Consider the following 19167-nt stretch of genomic DNA (forward strand, 5'->3'; position numbering starts at 1 on the left):
TTCCTTCGAGGCTGGGTCTTTAATGGCTCTCAGTAGGTGGCAGTAGAGCGGTGCCAGCACGGTAATATTACACCTCAGCCGCAGCAACATGGCTAGTCAAGCACTGCATCACTTTAAAAGCAGCCAAATTGAAACTCGCTTATATTTTATATTATTTTCTATTCATTGTTTTCTTGTTGAATCTGGATTCGGTCGTCGTCGGGATGATATGGGGGGGGGGGCGAGAACTATAATGCGGTGATACCTTTTTATAAAAACTGCTAATTTAAAATATACAATTTGCATCATTATTTAAGAAAGTTTAAAATATCACTCATGCTTTTTCTGCGTTTCCAGTGAGCTGTAAACAACGTCCCGCTTTCGCTGGCCATCAAACAGAATAATCCAGGGACTCCTGCCTGTCAGCACAGATGTTGTTTACAACGATTCACGGATCGACTAAACATGCTGAGTCTGTGCTTCCTACATCGTTGTGCTTATACGTTTTTTTCAATTATAAATCAGTTCTGAATAAATTATTTTATGCAATCCAACCCCCCTCCCCCAATCAAGGGACGAGTGTTGTAATTTAATTACTTGTAAACATGCCCGCTCGCCTTTTTTGTGCGCCTTCGTGAGACAGCAGCTGCATTTACACCTGAGTGTGAAATATGGGATATTTACGGAATAGTTCAAAAATTACGGGTAACGTGTTGTTTTTTTCTTTGCAAAGGGCAAGAACATCGTGATGACACCTGGGGTACGTGCAATGCAGAGAAAAATGCGGAGGTTGGGATTTGAATCCTAAACCCGCAGTTCTGCATCACAAACTTGCAGCATTGCTTTTCTCAAGAGATTGCAATAGGCACATTATTAATAGTAATATCAATAACAAGCTGAAACTGCATCATGTAATTTTAAACATTTTGCTATCCGCACCCCTAATGAAAGTTCTATTTATTATACACATATACGCACAAACCTAATTCCGGGCAGTTATATTGAGCCCAACTGTTTGTGGTTTGATTTATTTTAATCCTGATACAAATTTTGTAAATGATCTTAAATCTTGCAAGGAAGGAGGAAGATAAGTAACATTTTAAACAAATGCACCATGATTTGAAAAGAAAGCTAAACTACAACGAGGGGCAATTTTTTTTGGCCACAGTTTTTATAAATAGTAATGAATGGCGGCTACACCTCTCCTTACTACGTTTACGCATCCATCGAACTTGCTGGGTTTTTTAAGCAGGCGGAAGGTGGGGGAGAGGGGGGGGGGGCAGGAGGACATGGCGAGCAAAGCGAGAGAGTCTGAGCAGCCCGGCGCCGGGATGATTGACAGCTTGTCCGCGTGAAGGAGGGCGGGGCGAGTCGAGGAGGACAACGCAACAACATTCCGAAATAGAACGTAAACAAGAGAGTGGATGGCCAATGATCGGCGGCGGCGTGAGACAGGGCGGGGGGCGGTGCGCCAGCAAAGCGGTTGGCTTGGTGCATGTGCGTGCGTGCGCGCGACCCCTCCTCCTCCTCCCCACACCCTCCGTGCGCGCACACGAGCCGGCGGGTCACTGATTCAAGTTGAGTTGTCAATCGCCGCGTGTGCGCGCGTCACATGTCGGGGAGCGAGCGCTGAGAGCCGAGCGCGGGGAAAGGGGGGGGTTTACTCACATCGGGCTGCGCGCTTGTTGTGGTTCGCTATTGGAGGCGGAAAAAAAATAATAATAATAGGCAGTTTCTTTTTATATAAACTCCGTAAAGTAAGCCCAAGTGCGTCGTCGTGGGGTTTGTTGTTGTTGTAAGATCAGCTGTGTGTTTTTTTTCCTTTTTTTTGGGGTGGTAATTGTTTTTTTAATTTATTTTTTTTGAAGTGTGTCCGGTCCGGACCGGTCCGGTGTCTCACACACACAGTATGGCAAGTCCGCCTGAGCCCAGCTCACCGAGCGCCGAGAGCTTCTCGGACGTGAAGAAGGTGGGCTACTTGAGGAAACCCAAGAGCATGCACAAGCGGTTCTTCGTGCTGCGGGCGCCGAGCGAGCAGGGGCCGGCGCGGCTCGAGTACTACGAGAACGAGAAGAAATGGAGGCACAAGGCGGGCGCTCCCAAGCGCTCGGTCCACCTGGAGAGCTGCTTCAACATCAACAAGCGGGCCGACTCCAAGAACAAGCACCTGGTGGCTCTCTACACCAAGGACGAGTACTTCGCCGTCGCCGCCGACTGCGAGGGCGAGCAGGACAGCTGGTACCAGGCGCTGGTGGAGCTGCACAACAAGGGCAAGGTGCCCGACGACCGCGGGGCCGGCGGCGAGCGAGAGCGGGACGGTGCCGCCGCCGTGGCTGTTGCTTCTGCTTCTTCTTTGGCCGCCAACATGGGAGGAGCGGCAGAGGACAACTACGGAGAGGTCAGCCCCGGGCCGGCTTTCAAAGAAGTTTGGCAAGTGGTCCTGAAGCCCAAAGGCTTGGGGCACACCAAGAACCTGGTGGGCATTTACCGGCTGTGCCTGACCAACAAGACCATCAGTCTGGTGAAGCTTAACTCGGACGCGGCGGCCGTGGTCTTGCAGCTGATGAATATCCGGCGGTGCGGGCACTCGGAGAACTTCTTCTTCATCGAGGTGGGCCGCTCGGCGGTCACCGGCCCCGGGGAGTTTTGGATGCAGGTGGACGACTCGGTGGTGGCGCAGAACATGCACGAAACCATCCTGGAGGCCATGAAGGCGATGAGCGAGGAGTTCCGACCCCGCAGCAAGAGCCAGTCGTCGTCCAGCTCCAACCCCATCTCGGTGCCTCTCCGCCGGCACCTGAACAACCCGCCGCCCAGTCAGATCGGACTGAGCCGCAGGTCGCGGACCGAGAGCATCACGGCCACCTCGCCTGCCGGCAAACACAACTCGTTCCGAGTGCGAGCGTCCAGCGACGGCGAGGGCACCATGTCCCGGCCGGCCTCGGTCGACGGCAGCCCGGTTAGCCCCAGTGCCACCAGGACACATTCCCACCGCCACCGCGGGGGTTGCAGGCTGCACCCACCGCTCAACCACAGCAGGTCTATTCCCATGCCATCCACGCATTGTTCCCCGTCAGCCACAAGCCCGGTCAGTTTGTCGTCCAGCAGCACCAGTGGCCACGGATCCACCTCCGACAGCCTTTTCCCCAGGCGTTCCAGCGCGTCCATCTCGGGATCACCTAGCGATGGGGGGTTCATCTCCTCCGATGAGTACGGCTCCAGTCCGTGTGATTTCAGGAATTCCTTCAGAAGCGTCACTCCAGATTCCTTGGGACACACTCCTCCTGCCAGGGAGGAGCAGGAGTTAAATAATTACATCTATATGGGGAAACATTCTAACCTGGCTCCAAATTGTCAGAACAGGGGCGGTCAAAGGTGGACTCCTACTAAAGCCGAAGAGACAGATTCAGATAAAGGATTTAGGAAGAGGGCTCATTCATCAGGTACTTCACCACCCACAGTGATGGACCAAAAGACTTCTTCTCAATCTTCCACTGCTTCCTTTGAGGAGTACACAGAGATGACACCATCTTACCCTGGCAGCCGTTTATCATCCTGTAAAAATTCTGCTTTTGTACCTACTCATTCGTACCCCGAGGAGTGTTTAGATCTCCAACTAGTCGAAGGCAGGCGTTTCAGCCAAATGGAGGATGGCTATATGCCAATGTCACCTGGAGTGGCTCCTGTGCCCAATAAAAATGACTATATGCCAATGAGCCCAAAAAGTGTTTCTGCTCCACAGCAGATTATTAATCCACGCCAGCACTCTCGAAAAGATGGTTATATGATGATGTCACCTAGTGGCAGTTGCTCACCAGAAAATGTGAACTATGGAAAAATATGGACCAATGGAGGGAATTCTAAGCTGTCTGTTGGGAGTAACGATGGGAAATTGTCATGTAACGATTACATAAATATGTCTCCTGCAAGTTGCTCAACAACGAGCACGCCACCAGACTGCTTTTTCAATCCAGTTGAAGAGCCTCATAAGCCTGTTTGCTCGTACTTCTCACTGCCCCGCTCCTTTAAGCATGTGCATAGAAAAAATGACGAGTGCCCTTTGCGAATTGCTGTAAATTCAGGCCGTCTTTTGTATGGTGAGGATTCTTCTTCATCTACAAGCAGCGATAGTTTAGGAGGACAAGATGGTGGGCATCATACAGTTAACCCTGTTAAAAAGGAGTTGTACGTACCTCTGAAAGGTAAACTTGTACGCCCCACTAGGCTGTCACTTGATAATACGAAGGCAAGTACGCTGCCCAGAACACGAGAGCATCCCCTTCCTCCAGAGCCAAAAAGCCCAGGCGAGTATGTAAATATTGAATTCAGTGACAAAACCTTTTCTTCTAGTTCATTTTCTCTCGTTGAGTCCTCTTCAGTTGCAGGGAATCATCCTGTTCGACAAAGGCCACCCATGTCAGAATACATGAATATGAATTTAAGAACCGACGCATCCAAGTTCACTTATGTATCAAAATCTTCAGTGGACATCACCAATCCTGCAGCTGCCTGCACTTCCAGCACTTGCAGAAAAGATAGAGGGCAGGTAAGCTGCGATTATGTTAGTATGCAGCTAGTTGCCACCTGCCCAGATTTACTAGAATCATCAGTGAGCAACTATACTGAGATGACTGTCAGTGGAGGTATAACACCTTCCATATCTGTTCTACCTCGGGCAGAAGAGAACTCATTGAACACTGTTTCTGACATAGTGCCTGGTCCTCTGATGGACCAGATTTCAGGGAGGAGTGCCTTTACAGTGCTTAATCTTGTCCCCAATCGGAACCAAGGTGCCAAAGTTATCCGTGTTGATCCCCAAGGAAGAAGAAGACATAGTTCGGAGACTTTCACTTCCACAGCCAGTGTGACTGGCATGACCCCCCTACCTTATGTCGATCACATTAAACGGCATAGTTCGGTGTCCTTTGAGAATGTGTGGCTTAACAAACCAGGAGATTCTCTGGCTACAGGTGCCAAAGACCAGCCAAATGATGCCACAGTGCAGAATGATTGTGAAAATGGTATGAATTACCTTGATTTGGACTTGGCAAACGATTTTAACAACAAAGACTGGACCTCCTCTCAGCATGTAACCCCTCTTCAACCTCATGGAAGTACCTCTGGTGGTGGTGATGATCTGAATTCATATGCAAGCATCACCTTTCAGAAGCCAGATGAAATAAGTAAGCCTGCAGAAAGGGAAGGTAAGGGCACAGAACTAAGTGCTAATAGTCATTTTGCTAATTGCTATTATTTTGCTTCATGAACGATTTTTGTACTTTTTCCAGTATTCAAAATGCAATGTTTTGCCAACGTCTGCAAAAACGCATTTTGTATTATGTATACGAGCGCTCAAAAAAGAGAAAAAAAAAGTTTACGGTAGAATTTTAGCTGCTGAAGTTTAAAAATTTTTTTTATAATGGTTTATGGTTTCTTGTAGAATATTTTAGTATTTTTAGATCTGGATTGGATAATTTAGGAAATTATGATTCTAGTCATATTGGGGATACATGTATTGAAATTTAAAGCTTTTTAAAAAAAAAAAAAAAAAAAAATTTAGGCACACACCCAAGGGTATCATCTCTTGTCCAACCTCTCTGAAAATTTGCATATCAGCAGTTCCACTAAATGGAATAGCTGGATTGGGAGTTATATTTATATACATGTCCTTTTTATATGGAAAACTGGTCCTAAAGATTATTTGCTTAATCTCAAGTATTCTGTCAATAAATATTGAGCCCATTGCATTCTTGTACGGAAATAATAAAGCAGTTCTCCAAATGTTAAATGTGGTAGAATACATTTCTCCCATGAGCTAAGATTTGTATTTTTGTGTGTGAAGATCCTGTCTCCTGAATTTAAAGAGGAGAAACTCGAGCCTCCAGAATTAGTTGCTTTGGTTGCAGGAATTGTTTTGCAGTTGAGAAGGATTTGCATTTTCCCAGTTAAGTCTGTTTATGGAATTTTTAGTGCTCCTCAAAAGCTGGTTTTGAATGAGTCAATTCCAATGAGTTGCTATTTTGGAGCCCCTGGCCTGAAAGGGGAACAGCATATGTGAGGCCAGTGTGCTTGGCTTATCAGTTTAGCTACATGATGATCAGCACTACAGAGTTTATATGAGGAGCTGTAAAGGATTTTGATAATTGGAAAGCAAGATCTGGTGGTTCCAATCGTCACTCCCTGTGACTTGGCAGGAACACAGTAGAGCCTTGTAGCTTTCTTTGTATCATGCTTATAAAAATAGTGAAATGGCTGCAACATTTATTGAATATTTTGGAGAAATCTGTGGAGCCACTGAGCTGCCTTCATGGTTTGGCAGCCTGTTATTTCACCACAAGCACACGTCACGTAACCCTTTTTAACAACTGAAGCAACAGTACTGTAGCAAAATAAGTCTTCTGTTTGTTCAGCAAATGGGAATTAAGAAAAGTTTCCTGAATCCATGTGTTTCTCTGATGCAATGGTTGAAAGGGGGAGGAGAGCCTTCAAGAATGTATCATTGAAAACATGAATCAGGGTCACAGTTCAAGTTCTTGTAGAGTAAATCATATCTTTTGGAGAGTTTCCAAAGGATATTTTTGTAATCTGAAGAGTACAGGTATAAATGTGTGTGGATTATAGACTGCGTGTAATGAGGAAGGTTGCTATTTAGGAAGAAGAAACTCAGAAGATGTTAATTATGTTAAAATTTCTAGCAGTGTGGTGCAGATAGTGGTCTGCAGTAGTATTGTGGGGGGGGGGGGTGAAAAGAGAGAGAGAGTCAACTTGTGCATGTTTAGTGGGTACAGTACTTACAGAATGGAATTGACAAAGGATTGACTGAAGGTCTCATGCCAGGGAATTATGATGGTGTGGGTGGAAATCTGAAGAGGGGGAGGGCAGAAAGGAGGAACAAATCAGCAAATATCCAATCCATTGGTGTACTTGTAATAAGGTAAATCTTTTAATATAAATGTTTCCTGTGAAAGGTAATAATCGGAAAATACGCGCAGGCAAATATAATATTACTGCTCTCCTGATTGAGTTAATCTCCCATAAGTGTATCTTGAAGTTGGAAAGGGCTGCAGTATGTGGATAGTTAATGTCATTCAGTCATTTGCTTCAGCTTTTTGTTTGTCAAGGACACAGACTATGGATTTTCTCTGGTCACACTGCACAGACAGATAATGCACTCATAAACTGCATTGCCAACTGAAAGAAGAATAGATTTGAGATCTGATTGTGATGTCCCATAATTGTCATTTCCACAGGCAGATATGAGCTAACGAAGCTTTTTGGGGGGTGGTGAGGGAAGGCGCATAATGCATACAACATGTGGCTTGTGCATTTAATGGTCTGACCTCTGCTTTGCCCCTGTTTGGTGACTAGTAAGGACCCAATGCATGTGAAACAGAGGTCAATACCATAAAATACACAAATTGTACATTGCATTGCATCAGAGAAAGATATTGATTGTTTTTCTACGGCCTCATTATTTAGCCTTGCATGGAAAGTATTTCATTCTTGGACTTTTGAAGGTGTAAAGAATAAACAAAAGATTAAATGATTTTTGGGGATGGGGAAAGTATGGAAGACATTTTAAATAGGTGTACGGTTTAATTAAAATAATGTACCATTTTCTGACTGAGAAATAGTGTGTGCAGAAGCATTCTGCAAAAGAATCCAATCTGGATGCGAAGCAATAGAACCAGATCTGTATAGTCAGAAGTTAAGTACCTGGGCACCACACACATTTTGTTTTTGTGGCATTACTTCATGATCCGGTGTGTGACTATGGTCTAGTTTTGTTTTCAGTACATGTTACAGGTTAAAGGCCATGGGTATTGAATAAATTAAGCAGTTGACGCAAGGATTGCCTGTAGATAAAAAGAATATAAAGCCTTTATAACTGATCCTTTTTGGCAAAAACAGCCATGATACCAATGGTGAGAGCTTTGTATATTTTTAATGTTCCTGGACTTGGCAGCCTTCTCAGAGAAGCAATTATATTTTATAGTAGAGCATGGCTTCAGTTCTGAAGGGAGGGATTGCACCATTCCAGACGTGTAGCTCATTGATAGCTTGTTTAAAACTACAAGGAGGTTGATAGGAATGGGAAATATTGCTGGAAAATTTGCAAGGAAATGTTCTCCATTTACTCTTTTTTTCCTTTTTATTTCACCCTGCAAACTAGTTGTTTAAAGGACATCTATTTATGTCCATTAGACTTGTATTTATTGGGATCAATATGTTTTATATATGGTTATGCACTAGAGCAATCCTAAGAGCTTCTTTCCTCAATATTTGCTGTGCCCTATCCATTGCATTGCTGATCCGTTTTTTGTGTGTACATCTATCTAATCAAATCTTCAATTGCATCTTCATGAAGGACGAGATTATAATTATGCTGTGTCAACAAAATGTGTTTCTATGAGAAAACCTCTGATCGTTAACTTCTTTTGCACTCACTTATTGCTGGTTGGGCATTTTATCCTAGCAAGCCAAAGTATGTGATTTGATAGTCAAATCTGCATTCCTGAAATTATCTAAATTCTTTGAGGACATGACTTTCATTTGAAGGAGGGGGTTGAGGTTAAGGAGTAGATACTGCATGTAACAGGAGTATTCTTTCTGTGTGATTAAACAATAGTTGTCTCTTTCTCTCTCTATCTTTTCCTCCTCCTCCCCCCCCCCCCTCACCCACACACAGTTTCTAAGTGTGAATCATTTTAAGTAAATGAGATTATGCTTGAATATAACATTTTAGTTGCTGAAATCTCAGTGGAAGCATAATTACCTAACCTTCCGATGATTTTTAACTTCTCAAGACTAAGATAGCTGGATATTTTGTGAGGTATTGGGAACTGCCACCTAATAGCACTCACTCAGTACTTTGCATATTTATCTTCTGATTTTCTTACTGCTACCATCGTGCTTTCGATGTGGTCCTGTATTGGGGGAGCATCCACCATAATACAAGGTCTGTAGTTTTGTCCAAAAATTGTGTAGAGCATGAACTGAATAATTTAAATTGAGACTCCAGCAGTAGTCAGGTCATCACCTAAATAGTAAAGCCATCAGTGTGGGAAGTTGTGAAATAAAAGCGGATGGGGGAAATCCTACATCCATCTGACGACTCTTGAAGAAAACGATGAGGGGTGTGAAATGCAGCTGTCCGAGAAATTGTAAGATTTTCTGCTCTCCAAACAGTGAAGCCTGTCTTTGACCGGTATTTCCTTTTGTAGGAAAATGTTTCCAGCTGTTACCTCAGCCTATTTTTTTTCTTTGTTCCACAATAAATGAACATTGTGGGGGTCAGGGATTAATTAGACATTTTTGTCAGGGGAGGGAGATGAATCTGCTTCCAGATGCTCGTTGACAAGAGATTCCGACATTTACTTCTGTTTCCCATTTAGGCCCTTACTTAAATAAAGTCTGAAAAATTGTTTCTAAAAGCAATAAATATTGTATAAACAAATATATTTTTAGAAGTTCTAAAAGTGAAAAAAGGCTTCTAAATCAGGTTCGGCACAAGAATAAAAAAGCATACAGCTGGGTGATAAAGGAAGAAAAAGATACGTATCCAAGAATGGAGGCAGGGGTGGAGGTGAAAGGAATACCTGAGGATGAGTTCTAGTAGAAGAGAGATTCTGTTGGGGTGTGGAAGGGGCTACGAGACTATGGTTGTAATACTGTATTATCTGAAAACTGGTAACTGCAGGAAGTGGTTTTGAGCTGGTTGCAGTTATACTACTTCAGCTCTAAATGTCTACACTTTCAGCTCCCGACTGGTAAAATTTGACGGTCTTTAAAGTATAGGAAAGAATATTTTTGTTTTGAAGCTTTTTTGAAAAGCCTCTGTTTTAAGTTTTTAAAGCCCAAGCGGTCTTGAGCACTTTTTAAACTTGTTTTGACAATGAAGTGGAGTTATACACTCCATACACAAGACCAAGCGGGATGTGACTGCATCCTGGTGGGGGGTCCGGCACCACTGCATTTTGTTTACCAATTGGGACCTTCGAGTTCTTTGATGCCTTTACATTGGCACTTAATTAATTCGAGTACAGGAGATTAGTATCCATGTGCCATTCCCCTGAATTTACGCTTCCTTATCTTGCCTACACTATCAGTTTTACATTGCTGTGAAATGCAAACTTTGTCGCAGCAACCCCAAAATGATTGTATAACAGCAAGCTGTCGATCATTGTTTGAGGGGTGCGCGGTCGAAGGGGAAGCTGTATAGTTGGTGAAGGGAGATATAGAAAAAGGAACAAACTTTCAAACTGAGAAGTGCAAGGAAACGTCTTGATCTCGCCCACCTCCCCTGTACATACAATGCAGTCCTGGTAAGTTACAGCTGCTATTTTACTTTTTAAAACCTTATCCTGTACCTCATTCAAAAAAGCTGTTTTCATTAATATCCATCATCAATTTTTTGTCTCCAAAGCCTGTTTCCAGCAGTTTTGACAGTGGTGGGAAGTGGGTCGATTGTAAAGAAGAGGTATACAACTGCGAATGGTGTAAGAGAGGTTTGCTGATCATGACGGGACTTTTTTTTGCAGTTTGGTTGGTTTCAAACATTTTTGCAACATCAAAATCTTGACAGCAAGCATGTCTCTGCAGGACGGTCTTTTTCTTGAAGCAGGTGCTTAGTTGTACGCGGTGGGGGAAGTGACTCATGGAGCCTTTGAACTGGGTAAGGAATGTGTCTGGGGAGAAGAGACTGAATGATTGTTTGCTGCTACAAGCCTCAGGCCTGAAACTGGTGGGGAGGAATGTTATTGTGTCTTTTAAAGCAGGTTTCTCACATGTCTTTATGAGGCAGGGCCCCTGTGGAGTACCCTTCATTACCCAACATAACAGTGGCTGCCTGCCCATCCTGATCTGATTGGATGGTAATTGTTTGGCCAGCCTCGAGGTGAGGGGCCACTGGAAGGTTCCATATTGCATCTACTGTGACACCGAGTTGAGTTCACATGACTGTGTTTGAGAGGAGTGTCAACTAAAGAGCAGATTCTAAACGTTGATGGATTCTTCACTAGGAATTGGGCCACACAGTGTGACCAGGAAGCAAGAAACTATTCTGATTGCTGGATAGCATTAACACCATTTCTCTGATGAGCGAGCATCATAGATTAATGTTTATGCTATTCTAATTTTTTTTATATAAAATGAGAAAAGCTCTGATCAGTTACTTCTCAAAAGATGTCTATTTTGCCTAGATGATAGTATTTCCATATATGTATAAAATATCCACATTAATATTGTGGAGAATAAATCCATATGTACTGCCCCTTTTTTCATCATTATGTAAAGCATGAAGAGAAAGTCAGTGACTGACCTGTTTGGACACCATCCACACCTTTGATTGCTGTGATTATCTCTCTGCCGAGGTGGGATAAAGGGCAGTTCGAAAGATTACCTGTAATCATCTGGCAGTGTTCTCTGACTATATATGCTGTGCCTATATGCATCTCTTCACTTCACCTGACGAAGGGGCAGCGCTCCGAAAGCTTGTGATTTCAAATAAAGCTGTTGGACTATAACCTGGTGTTGTGTGACTTCTCACATTTGTCCACCCCAGTCCAACACCGGTATCTCCACATCATGGCTACTATTGACTCACTGTTGCTATACCTGACCCATGGACTGCACAGGTCAACAGAACTAACTAGTTTGAGGGTACACTTATATTTTACCCATAAATAAAAGTAACATTTTATTTAAAATGTTCTTCGTAAATCTCTTACATTTATATATTTGAAAACTATTGCAACCATCTAATGCCTTTATAACAAAACGCAAAATAAGGTGGTTAAAGCCATTGTACTGTGAGGCACTTTTGTATTTATGCTTGAATCGCACCCTCTTTCAGGAGAGTGATATCCGTGCACTGCTCTCCAATTTTTACATTGAGTGTTGAGCACATCTTCATAATTCCCTGGAATATAGAAGGGCAAGGGCCAGGGGTGATTTGATTGAGGTTTTTAGGACTTTGAAAGGAATTGATAAGGTAAATAGAGAGAAGCTTTTTCCACTGGTGCTGGAGCCTAGGACAAGGATAAAATCCGAGCCAGGCCATTCAGGAGAGAAGTTAAGAAACACTACATGCAAAGGGTGGTAGAAGTGTAGAGAAAACTCCCACAAAAAGCAGCAGACGCTAGCTCAATTAATAATTTTAAATATGAGATCGACCGATTTTTGCTAGACATGGGTGTAAAAGGATATGGAGCCAAGGTGGGTGGATGGAGTTAAGATGCAGATCAGCCATGATCTCATTGAATGGCAGAACAGGCTTGAGGGTTGAATGGCCTATTCCTGTTTCTATACGCGCATTGGGCTCCATTTTTGTAAGGGGACCCACAGGCAGCAAATGCTCTGACTGACAGCTTTATCCTGCCAGCAGAATTCTGGATCTACAGTTTCACAGAATGGCAGTGCAGTTGGAATCGTGCTTGTTTACATTTCAGATGCAGGTGACGGGGATGAGCAGACATTAATTGTCGGTTACACTCCTGTTATGGTGTTAAAGCACCTTTAGAACTAAAAGTGACAAAAGTTATTGAGCAAAATTAGACGGTGCTAGTCTGTCAACAGAATAAACATTAATTTATTCTACTTTAATATATTCCATTTTTCTATAGAAAATATTTTGTAATTATAACCTAAAAATAGAAAATATATTCCTCCAGCCCTACAACCCTCCGAGATATCTGCACTCGAAAGGTGCTATATAAATGCACAAGTTCTTTTGTTGTAAGAGTTACTTTTAAATATTTGAGCTTTTAAATCAAAGTGTAGTCACAAGTTTAAAAACTTGGCACTAAGACCATAGATGATTAAAATTATAATGGACTAGCTTTGATGACGTTTCCCTATAGACTGTAAATAATAAAATAGTTGGCCTGTTTTAGCCATGCTCTTTGTGTTGTAATGTCTCTGTTCCTTAGCCTCTGCAGTGAGCAATTAATCATTCTCGGTGATTTCAATTGCCATCATTGTCTCCCCTTGCTCCCCTCTGAATTCACTGCCCTCCTGTCCTTCCTAAACTTCTCCCTCCTTCTAAATTCTCCTGCCCATATTCACAGCCAGCCTGCTCAATCTTACCACCTCCCATGGTCTCAATCACTGACGAGGTCATCTCCGATCACTCCCTTGTATCCATCACCACCCACATCGCCCTTCCAATCCCAGTTCTTTGTGTCCTTGAGGGTGGGGGGAGAGACTCTTTCCTCCCAAGTCACTTACAACCACATTTTTAAACTCCCAACTACCTGGCTTTTGGCCCTCCCATTTACCATGATCCTTCGGTAGTAATAGATTTGCTCAATCACTACCTCACCTCCACCTTTTGATGCTCTTGTCCCCAGCAAAACCTTTGGTCTCCCCCCCCCCCCCCCCCCCCCCCCCCCCCCATCGCCATCCTTCTACCGTGAGAGTATGGCTCTCCTCTTCACTTCCTCAAGTGTAAGGGGCGCAGACTTGAGAGTAGCTGGCACACAACTAACTAGTTTAGTCATCTATCACCAGATATGGCTGGACCACATCAAGCGCTAATCATCCTCACGCTCCTCTGCCAAAACCGTGACTACTCCAGCAGCTTTCTGTAGAGCAAAGATGACCCCCCCCCCCCCCTGCTTCTTTGCTCTACTACCATCCATATTCTCAAATCCCTCTCCCCGGCTCATCCATCCTCCCCGCCAACAAGTGTGAGGAGCTCATGGACTTCTGTGTCACTAAGATTGAGACCATCCATTAATATAATGTGGATAAATGCGAGGTTATCCACTTTGGTGGCAAAAACAGGAAGGCAGATTATTATCTGAATGGCAATAGATTGGGAGAAGGGGAAGTGCAACAAGACCTGTGTGTCCTTGTGCACCAGTCGCTGAAGGTAAGCATGCAGGTGCAGCAGGCGGTTAAGAAGGCAAATGGCATGTTGGCCTTTGTAGCGAGAGGGTTCGAGTACAGGAACAAGGATGTCTTGCTGCAGTTATACAGGGCCTTGGTGAGACCGCACCTTGAGTATTGTGTGCAGTTTTGGTCGCCTTATCTGAGGAAGGATGTTCTTGCCATGGAAGGAGTTCAGCGAAGATTCACCAGGCTGATACCTGGGATGGCAGGAATGACGTATGAGGAGAGATTGTGTCGATTGGGCTTGTACTCGCTGGAGTTTAGACGAATGAGAGGGGATCTCATTGAAACTTATAAAATTCTGACAGGACTGGACAGACTAGATGCAGGAAGGATGTTCCTGATGGCGGGGGAGTCCAGAACCAGGGGTCACAGTCTAAGGATAAGGGGTAAGCCATTTAGGACAGAAATGAGGAGGAATTTCTTCACCCAGAGAGTGGTGAACCTGTGGAATTCTTTACCACAGAAGGCAGTAGAGGCCAATACATTAAATATATTCAAGAAGGAGTTGGATATATTTCTTAAGGCTAAAGGGATCAAGGGGTATGGGGAGAAAGCAGGGACCAGGTACTGAATTTGGATGATCAGCCATGATCGCATTGAATGGCGGAGCAGGCTCGAGGGGCCAAATGGCCTACTCCTGCTCCTATCTTCTATGTTTCTATGTAAGCACCATTTGCTGATTTGCCCCCTTTCTCTTGCCCACTAAGACAAACCTTCCTCCAGGCTCCTCCCTGTCCTCTCCAAGCTTATCCTGTCCATAAGACCACCTACTTATACCCTTGACCCCATTCCCACGAAATTGTGACCACCCAACATCCTTTCCTGGCTCCCATGCGTGCTGATAATTGTAAATGGTTCTGTCTCCTCAAGTACTGTCCACCTCTCTTTCAAAACTGCTGATGTCCTCCTCCCAAAAAAAAAAAAAAAAAAAAATTCCTTGGCGTCTCTGTCCTTGCAACATCCCTGTTCTGTCGAAAGCCTTGAATGTGTTTTACTCCACCACTGGTGGGAATGCCCCAGTTCTGTAAATCGCACCCCTTAACTCTCTGTCTCTGCACCTCCCTTTTTTCTTTGGCCCTTCCTAAAGCGCACTTCTTTAACCAAGCTGTTTGATCACCCCTCCTAATATCTCCTCCTTTGGCTCAGCGTCCATATTTTTTATTACTCCTCTGTGCAGTACTTGGGGACATCCTTGTACATTAAAGGCACTATATAAATGTAAATTGTTGTTGTAAGATGGTCCGACTACTTACAGGAGTGGCTAGCACTGCAGTACCCGAGAGAATGTCTAAGGCAAGGCTCTAAACTTGCAAGAATGCACACAGGTGTTTGAGACAGTTTCTGCAGAAGAAACTGTCCAAATGTGCAGATTGCATGTTTTAGTTCTAGGCCATTAACCAGTCATACACTCAGGATCAGCATTAACATTTATTTGTGTTGGTGTTCATTTGAAGTTCTGCTAAAGGATGTTTACTTTTAAACACACAATGACTGAACAAAGGCAAGCAGATGAGTGGCTTACATTGGGGTTTTATGCGTAAAAGCTTGTCAGTAAATCAGTGCAGCTGTTTTCTAGAAAAGCAACTGCTTCACTGATGGGTTGATATCGGTTGGCAGCCTGAATTTTGGTGACAGTAACATTATGTATGTGACCCATAACATTAGAATTGATTGTAAAACAAATTGCTTCATCAGTAAATGGCAAGTCCTTCAGGGGTCTCGACAGGTACATTTCTTAATATTTCAAGTTAATGTCACTTTTATTAAATTTGTTTTCTTGTGTATAAATAATGTCAGGCATACATCAAAACCAATTCAGATACAAATAGGATATAGAGCAGTACGCAATAGACTAATTACTTTTTGTAGCCGAAGTAATTTTTTATATTGCTCATATTATTGCTGAGAGTTTGCTTAATTCTGATACAAGTTTGTTTGTTTCCACATTTGCTGATGCATCCTTTTTTTTGTTTGACAGCTGCCACGATGGTAATATTTTCTTACATATTTGGGTCCGATTCCTGCCTTTCTAATCGGGACTTGGAGATGGCAGCATTTTTAGGGAGAGAGAAGGGGAATACAGGAAACAAATTGAATGGTCATAAGCATATGAGGGAAATTGCAACTATTTTAAATCCTACAGACACACCTTGGTGAATGTATTAGTGTTTTTAAAAAAAAAAAATGGTGCTTTTTGTAGTCGTATATGAATTGTCCTGCCCATGGTGCTAGGCAGATGTATTTGTAGGCTCTAGTGTGTGGTCTCTAATGTTAAAATAGTATTGATGGTATCTGTTTCCCATACAAGGATTACCCGCCTCCCCCCCCCCCCCCCCCTTCATTCCAGTGCTTGCATACCAGGTGTGATGCTTTCATAAGGATTTTGGAGATTATTCTGTACTGTGGTAGAGGGGAAGAAAGAGAGTCACCCAGCTAAAATGACAGCAGTTTTTAATAAACTTATCCAGCTATTCAAATGTTGGATAGCATCAGAACAACCGTTTAAATACTTTGTTGTGATGTTAATGAGCATGAGGAGAAACAAAAGGAAGGCGATATTTCGGTGGGATTTCTGCACCTAAAGCGGAGTGAAATTAAGACATATTGCCCACGAGCTGTCTATCTCCCTGCCTGGCTGTGTTGTCCAGCTGCTATGATGGTTCACTGTCATATTAGCTTGGATTTTCTAATGGTTTGGCATTCTTGCTTTTGAGCGGCAGCTTGCTGTTGCTCACTCTGTGGGATCGATTGTAACCCTACCCGCCTGGTGGCAAGTGGGCAGTTTAAAAACAAGGAGGTTATTTACCTGCTCCTATCCCAACCACTTCTGATATTAACTTGCAAGCCTAAAGTAGACGGGAGCCTCAAATGTATGCAAATTTGAGTCCTATTATGCCAATAAGACTCGAAACGGTTTTAACCAGGGCCTGAGCAGGGAAGCAACCAGGGCCAAGTGAGGTAGCCACCAGGGCTTTCCTGCTAGGAAGAACCCCGGTCTGCAGCTGTTCTGAAGAAGGAGGAGGCCCTTCAGATAAGTCTAAAATGTTTCTTTGTGGGGCCAGGAGGAGCAGGAGAGTCCTTCGGGGCTCCACAAGGAAAGTTGTGGCCTTCCCTATGCTGGAAACCCTCACCCCCAAGAATAGCTCTCAATCTCCTCCCCACCATTGACCTGGAAGTTGGTGGGTGGTCAAGGTTCGCCCGAGATTCTCCTGCCAGAGCCGTACTGCGCCCTCTTCACATGCATTCCGGCGACAAGTGGATCAATGGCATTTCATTGAGACCCAGCGGTTAAAATCGCTGCGGTCTTCTGCTGGCGGGAAATCAACTCGCCGGAGTGGTTTCCTGCCGGAAACCCACTCCGCTGTTTCTGTGTACTTGCTTGTCCCTTTCTGTTGTTCTGTTTTCTCTCCACCACCCCAGAATTCAAAACAGATCAGAGTGCTGTACGTGAGAGTTTCTCAAATTGTACATGAGTGCAAGATTCTGGAGTCAAAGAGGCCTTGTGTAGAAACAAATTACATCTCATTAATTCAAACCACATTTTCTAGATTTTTTGTTTGTTGCACCAGCCATCGGTTTGAAACCCTTCTAACACAGGATCTGCTGATTTCACAGAGCTCTTGGAGTCAGTTGCTGCTGTCCTTGTTTCAACTTGATTCCCAGCCTTCCTTGGCATTGAGTTGAGTGCTGGTTACAGGCCAGTACAAACACACTGGGGACTTGGGGGCGGGTTAGTGTGTGATGCACTAAAAGTTAGTATGTGATGCAGTAAAAAAATAGTAAAAGGTTTGAGGATAAGGGTGGATTTTAAGGCAAGGGGAAAGAAATCGGATCCTCGCACCACTAGTTGAAAGGGAGTGGAAATTTAACTGTTTAGAAGTCTGAAGTAAAACCTCTTATTTGGTTGAAAGTAAAGTTGAAAACTTAACTTCCATGACAACAAAATGGAATCTACAGTCTTCAGTCATTCTGAGTAGCTATAGAAAGAGGTTTCAACAATGAGAATGACGTGTGAAGATTTCTGCTCATTAAATTTGCATCTTGGGACTTGTTTTGCCCATAATATTTACTTAGTGAAGGTGATGCTGACATCAATCAGTGGCATGTTACCAATATTCAGTAACCGCTGATGCTTTCTAGTCTGGAAAGTCTGTCTTCCTTACTGTCCAGAGTTTTACTACATTTTCTGCATATTGGCTAGAAATTTACTCAAAGGTTTCAAGAGGTTCCATAGGAATGTGTGGGCATTCGTATTATCGTGCTTGCCTTTCCTCCGCACCCCGATTTATTATTTTTTTTTTATAAAATCCACTGGGAACTTGAGGTGTGAGAGAACTTGCAGAGCCTTCCAATCATCGAAACTGTTCTTTCTGGACGCAAAATAGCAAAGTGCTGATCGAGCCTTGCTTGTTGTGCCCCTTTTCTGCCCCTTCCAAAAAGCATGGATAGGGTACAGATTGATCAGTTACCACTTGCACTAATAACTGATGAAATAGGGGTGCTCTTCTCTGCTTGGAGTTGACATGTTAAGGAAGCATCTTGTGCATTTCCTTTGCTGCCGAGGGAATTCTGAAGTCTGCAGCAGACTGAGAAAGTAAGCAATGTGATGTGGGCCATCAAAAGAGATGATTTTGTTCTGTGTTCCCAAAGGCAATTGGAACATAAAGCAGCTAGCCCTGCTTTTAAAGGTCTCTGGGTTGAGCAGCTGAAGTACTTCCTTGTACAATGCTCATTAACAAAGCAAATTTCCTCCTCTTTTAATTGGATTAAAAATGAGAACCAATGGGAATTTTTGTTACTTAGTTGTTTCAATTGGTTAGTAATCAAGGGCTGCAGTAAGATAAATTGAATAGATTTTCCTCAATTTGTGAAATTATAAGGAGTAGCATATGTAGAATTGAAATACAAAACTTTTTAAAACGTTGTAATAAAAGTAACTAATTTTAGAGTCATCTAAATGATTCTAACTTTATTCTTCGAAGACTTGTCCTAGTCGACCATAATCAGTTTCACAAAGCCTCAGTCCTTGCACTTTATCTGTAAATAACCTTCTGGATTGCACATGTTTGGCTTGTTGCATAGGTACGGTAGCTGTAGGCCATTATGGTTAGATTGTAATGTCCTTAAAATCGAGGTCATGGATTTATAACAGCTGGGCTTTATTTAAAAAAAAACACCTACACTTCTTTCCATTTTAGTCTCTGCAGTATTGTAATAACATTAATGAAGGGATTTCAGACAGTATTAAAATTCAGGGGGAGGGAAAAGCCATACAGTTGCAAATCTATTTAT

The 19167-nt window shown here is 43.4% G+C and overlaps 1 protein-coding gene across 1 annotated transcript in view; it reads left to right on the plus strand.

The window, feature by feature from the left end:
* The first annotated feature begins 1617 nt into the window (after positions 1–1617).
* irs1 (insulin receptor substrate 1) overlaps positions 1618–19167 on the plus strand; it is a 48976-nt gene continuing 31426 nt past the window's right edge. Inside the window, exon 1 of the mRNA XM_085989965.1 lies at positions 1618–5183. Within this exon, the coding sequence (XP_085846091.1) occupies positions 1889–5183 (3295 nt within the window). The 5' untranslated portion in view covers positions 1618–1888. The remainder of the gene's footprint in view (positions 5184–19167) is intronic.

The sequence above is a fragment of the Somniosus microcephalus genome, chromosome 6 (assembly GCF_052327205.1).
Source record: "Somniosus microcephalus isolate GS21.2 chromosome 6, FLI_Smic_1.0, whole genome shotgun sequence".
Taxonomy (NCBI): Eukaryota; Metazoa; Chordata; class Chondrichthyes; order Squaliformes; family Somniosidae; genus Somniosus; species Somniosus microcephalus.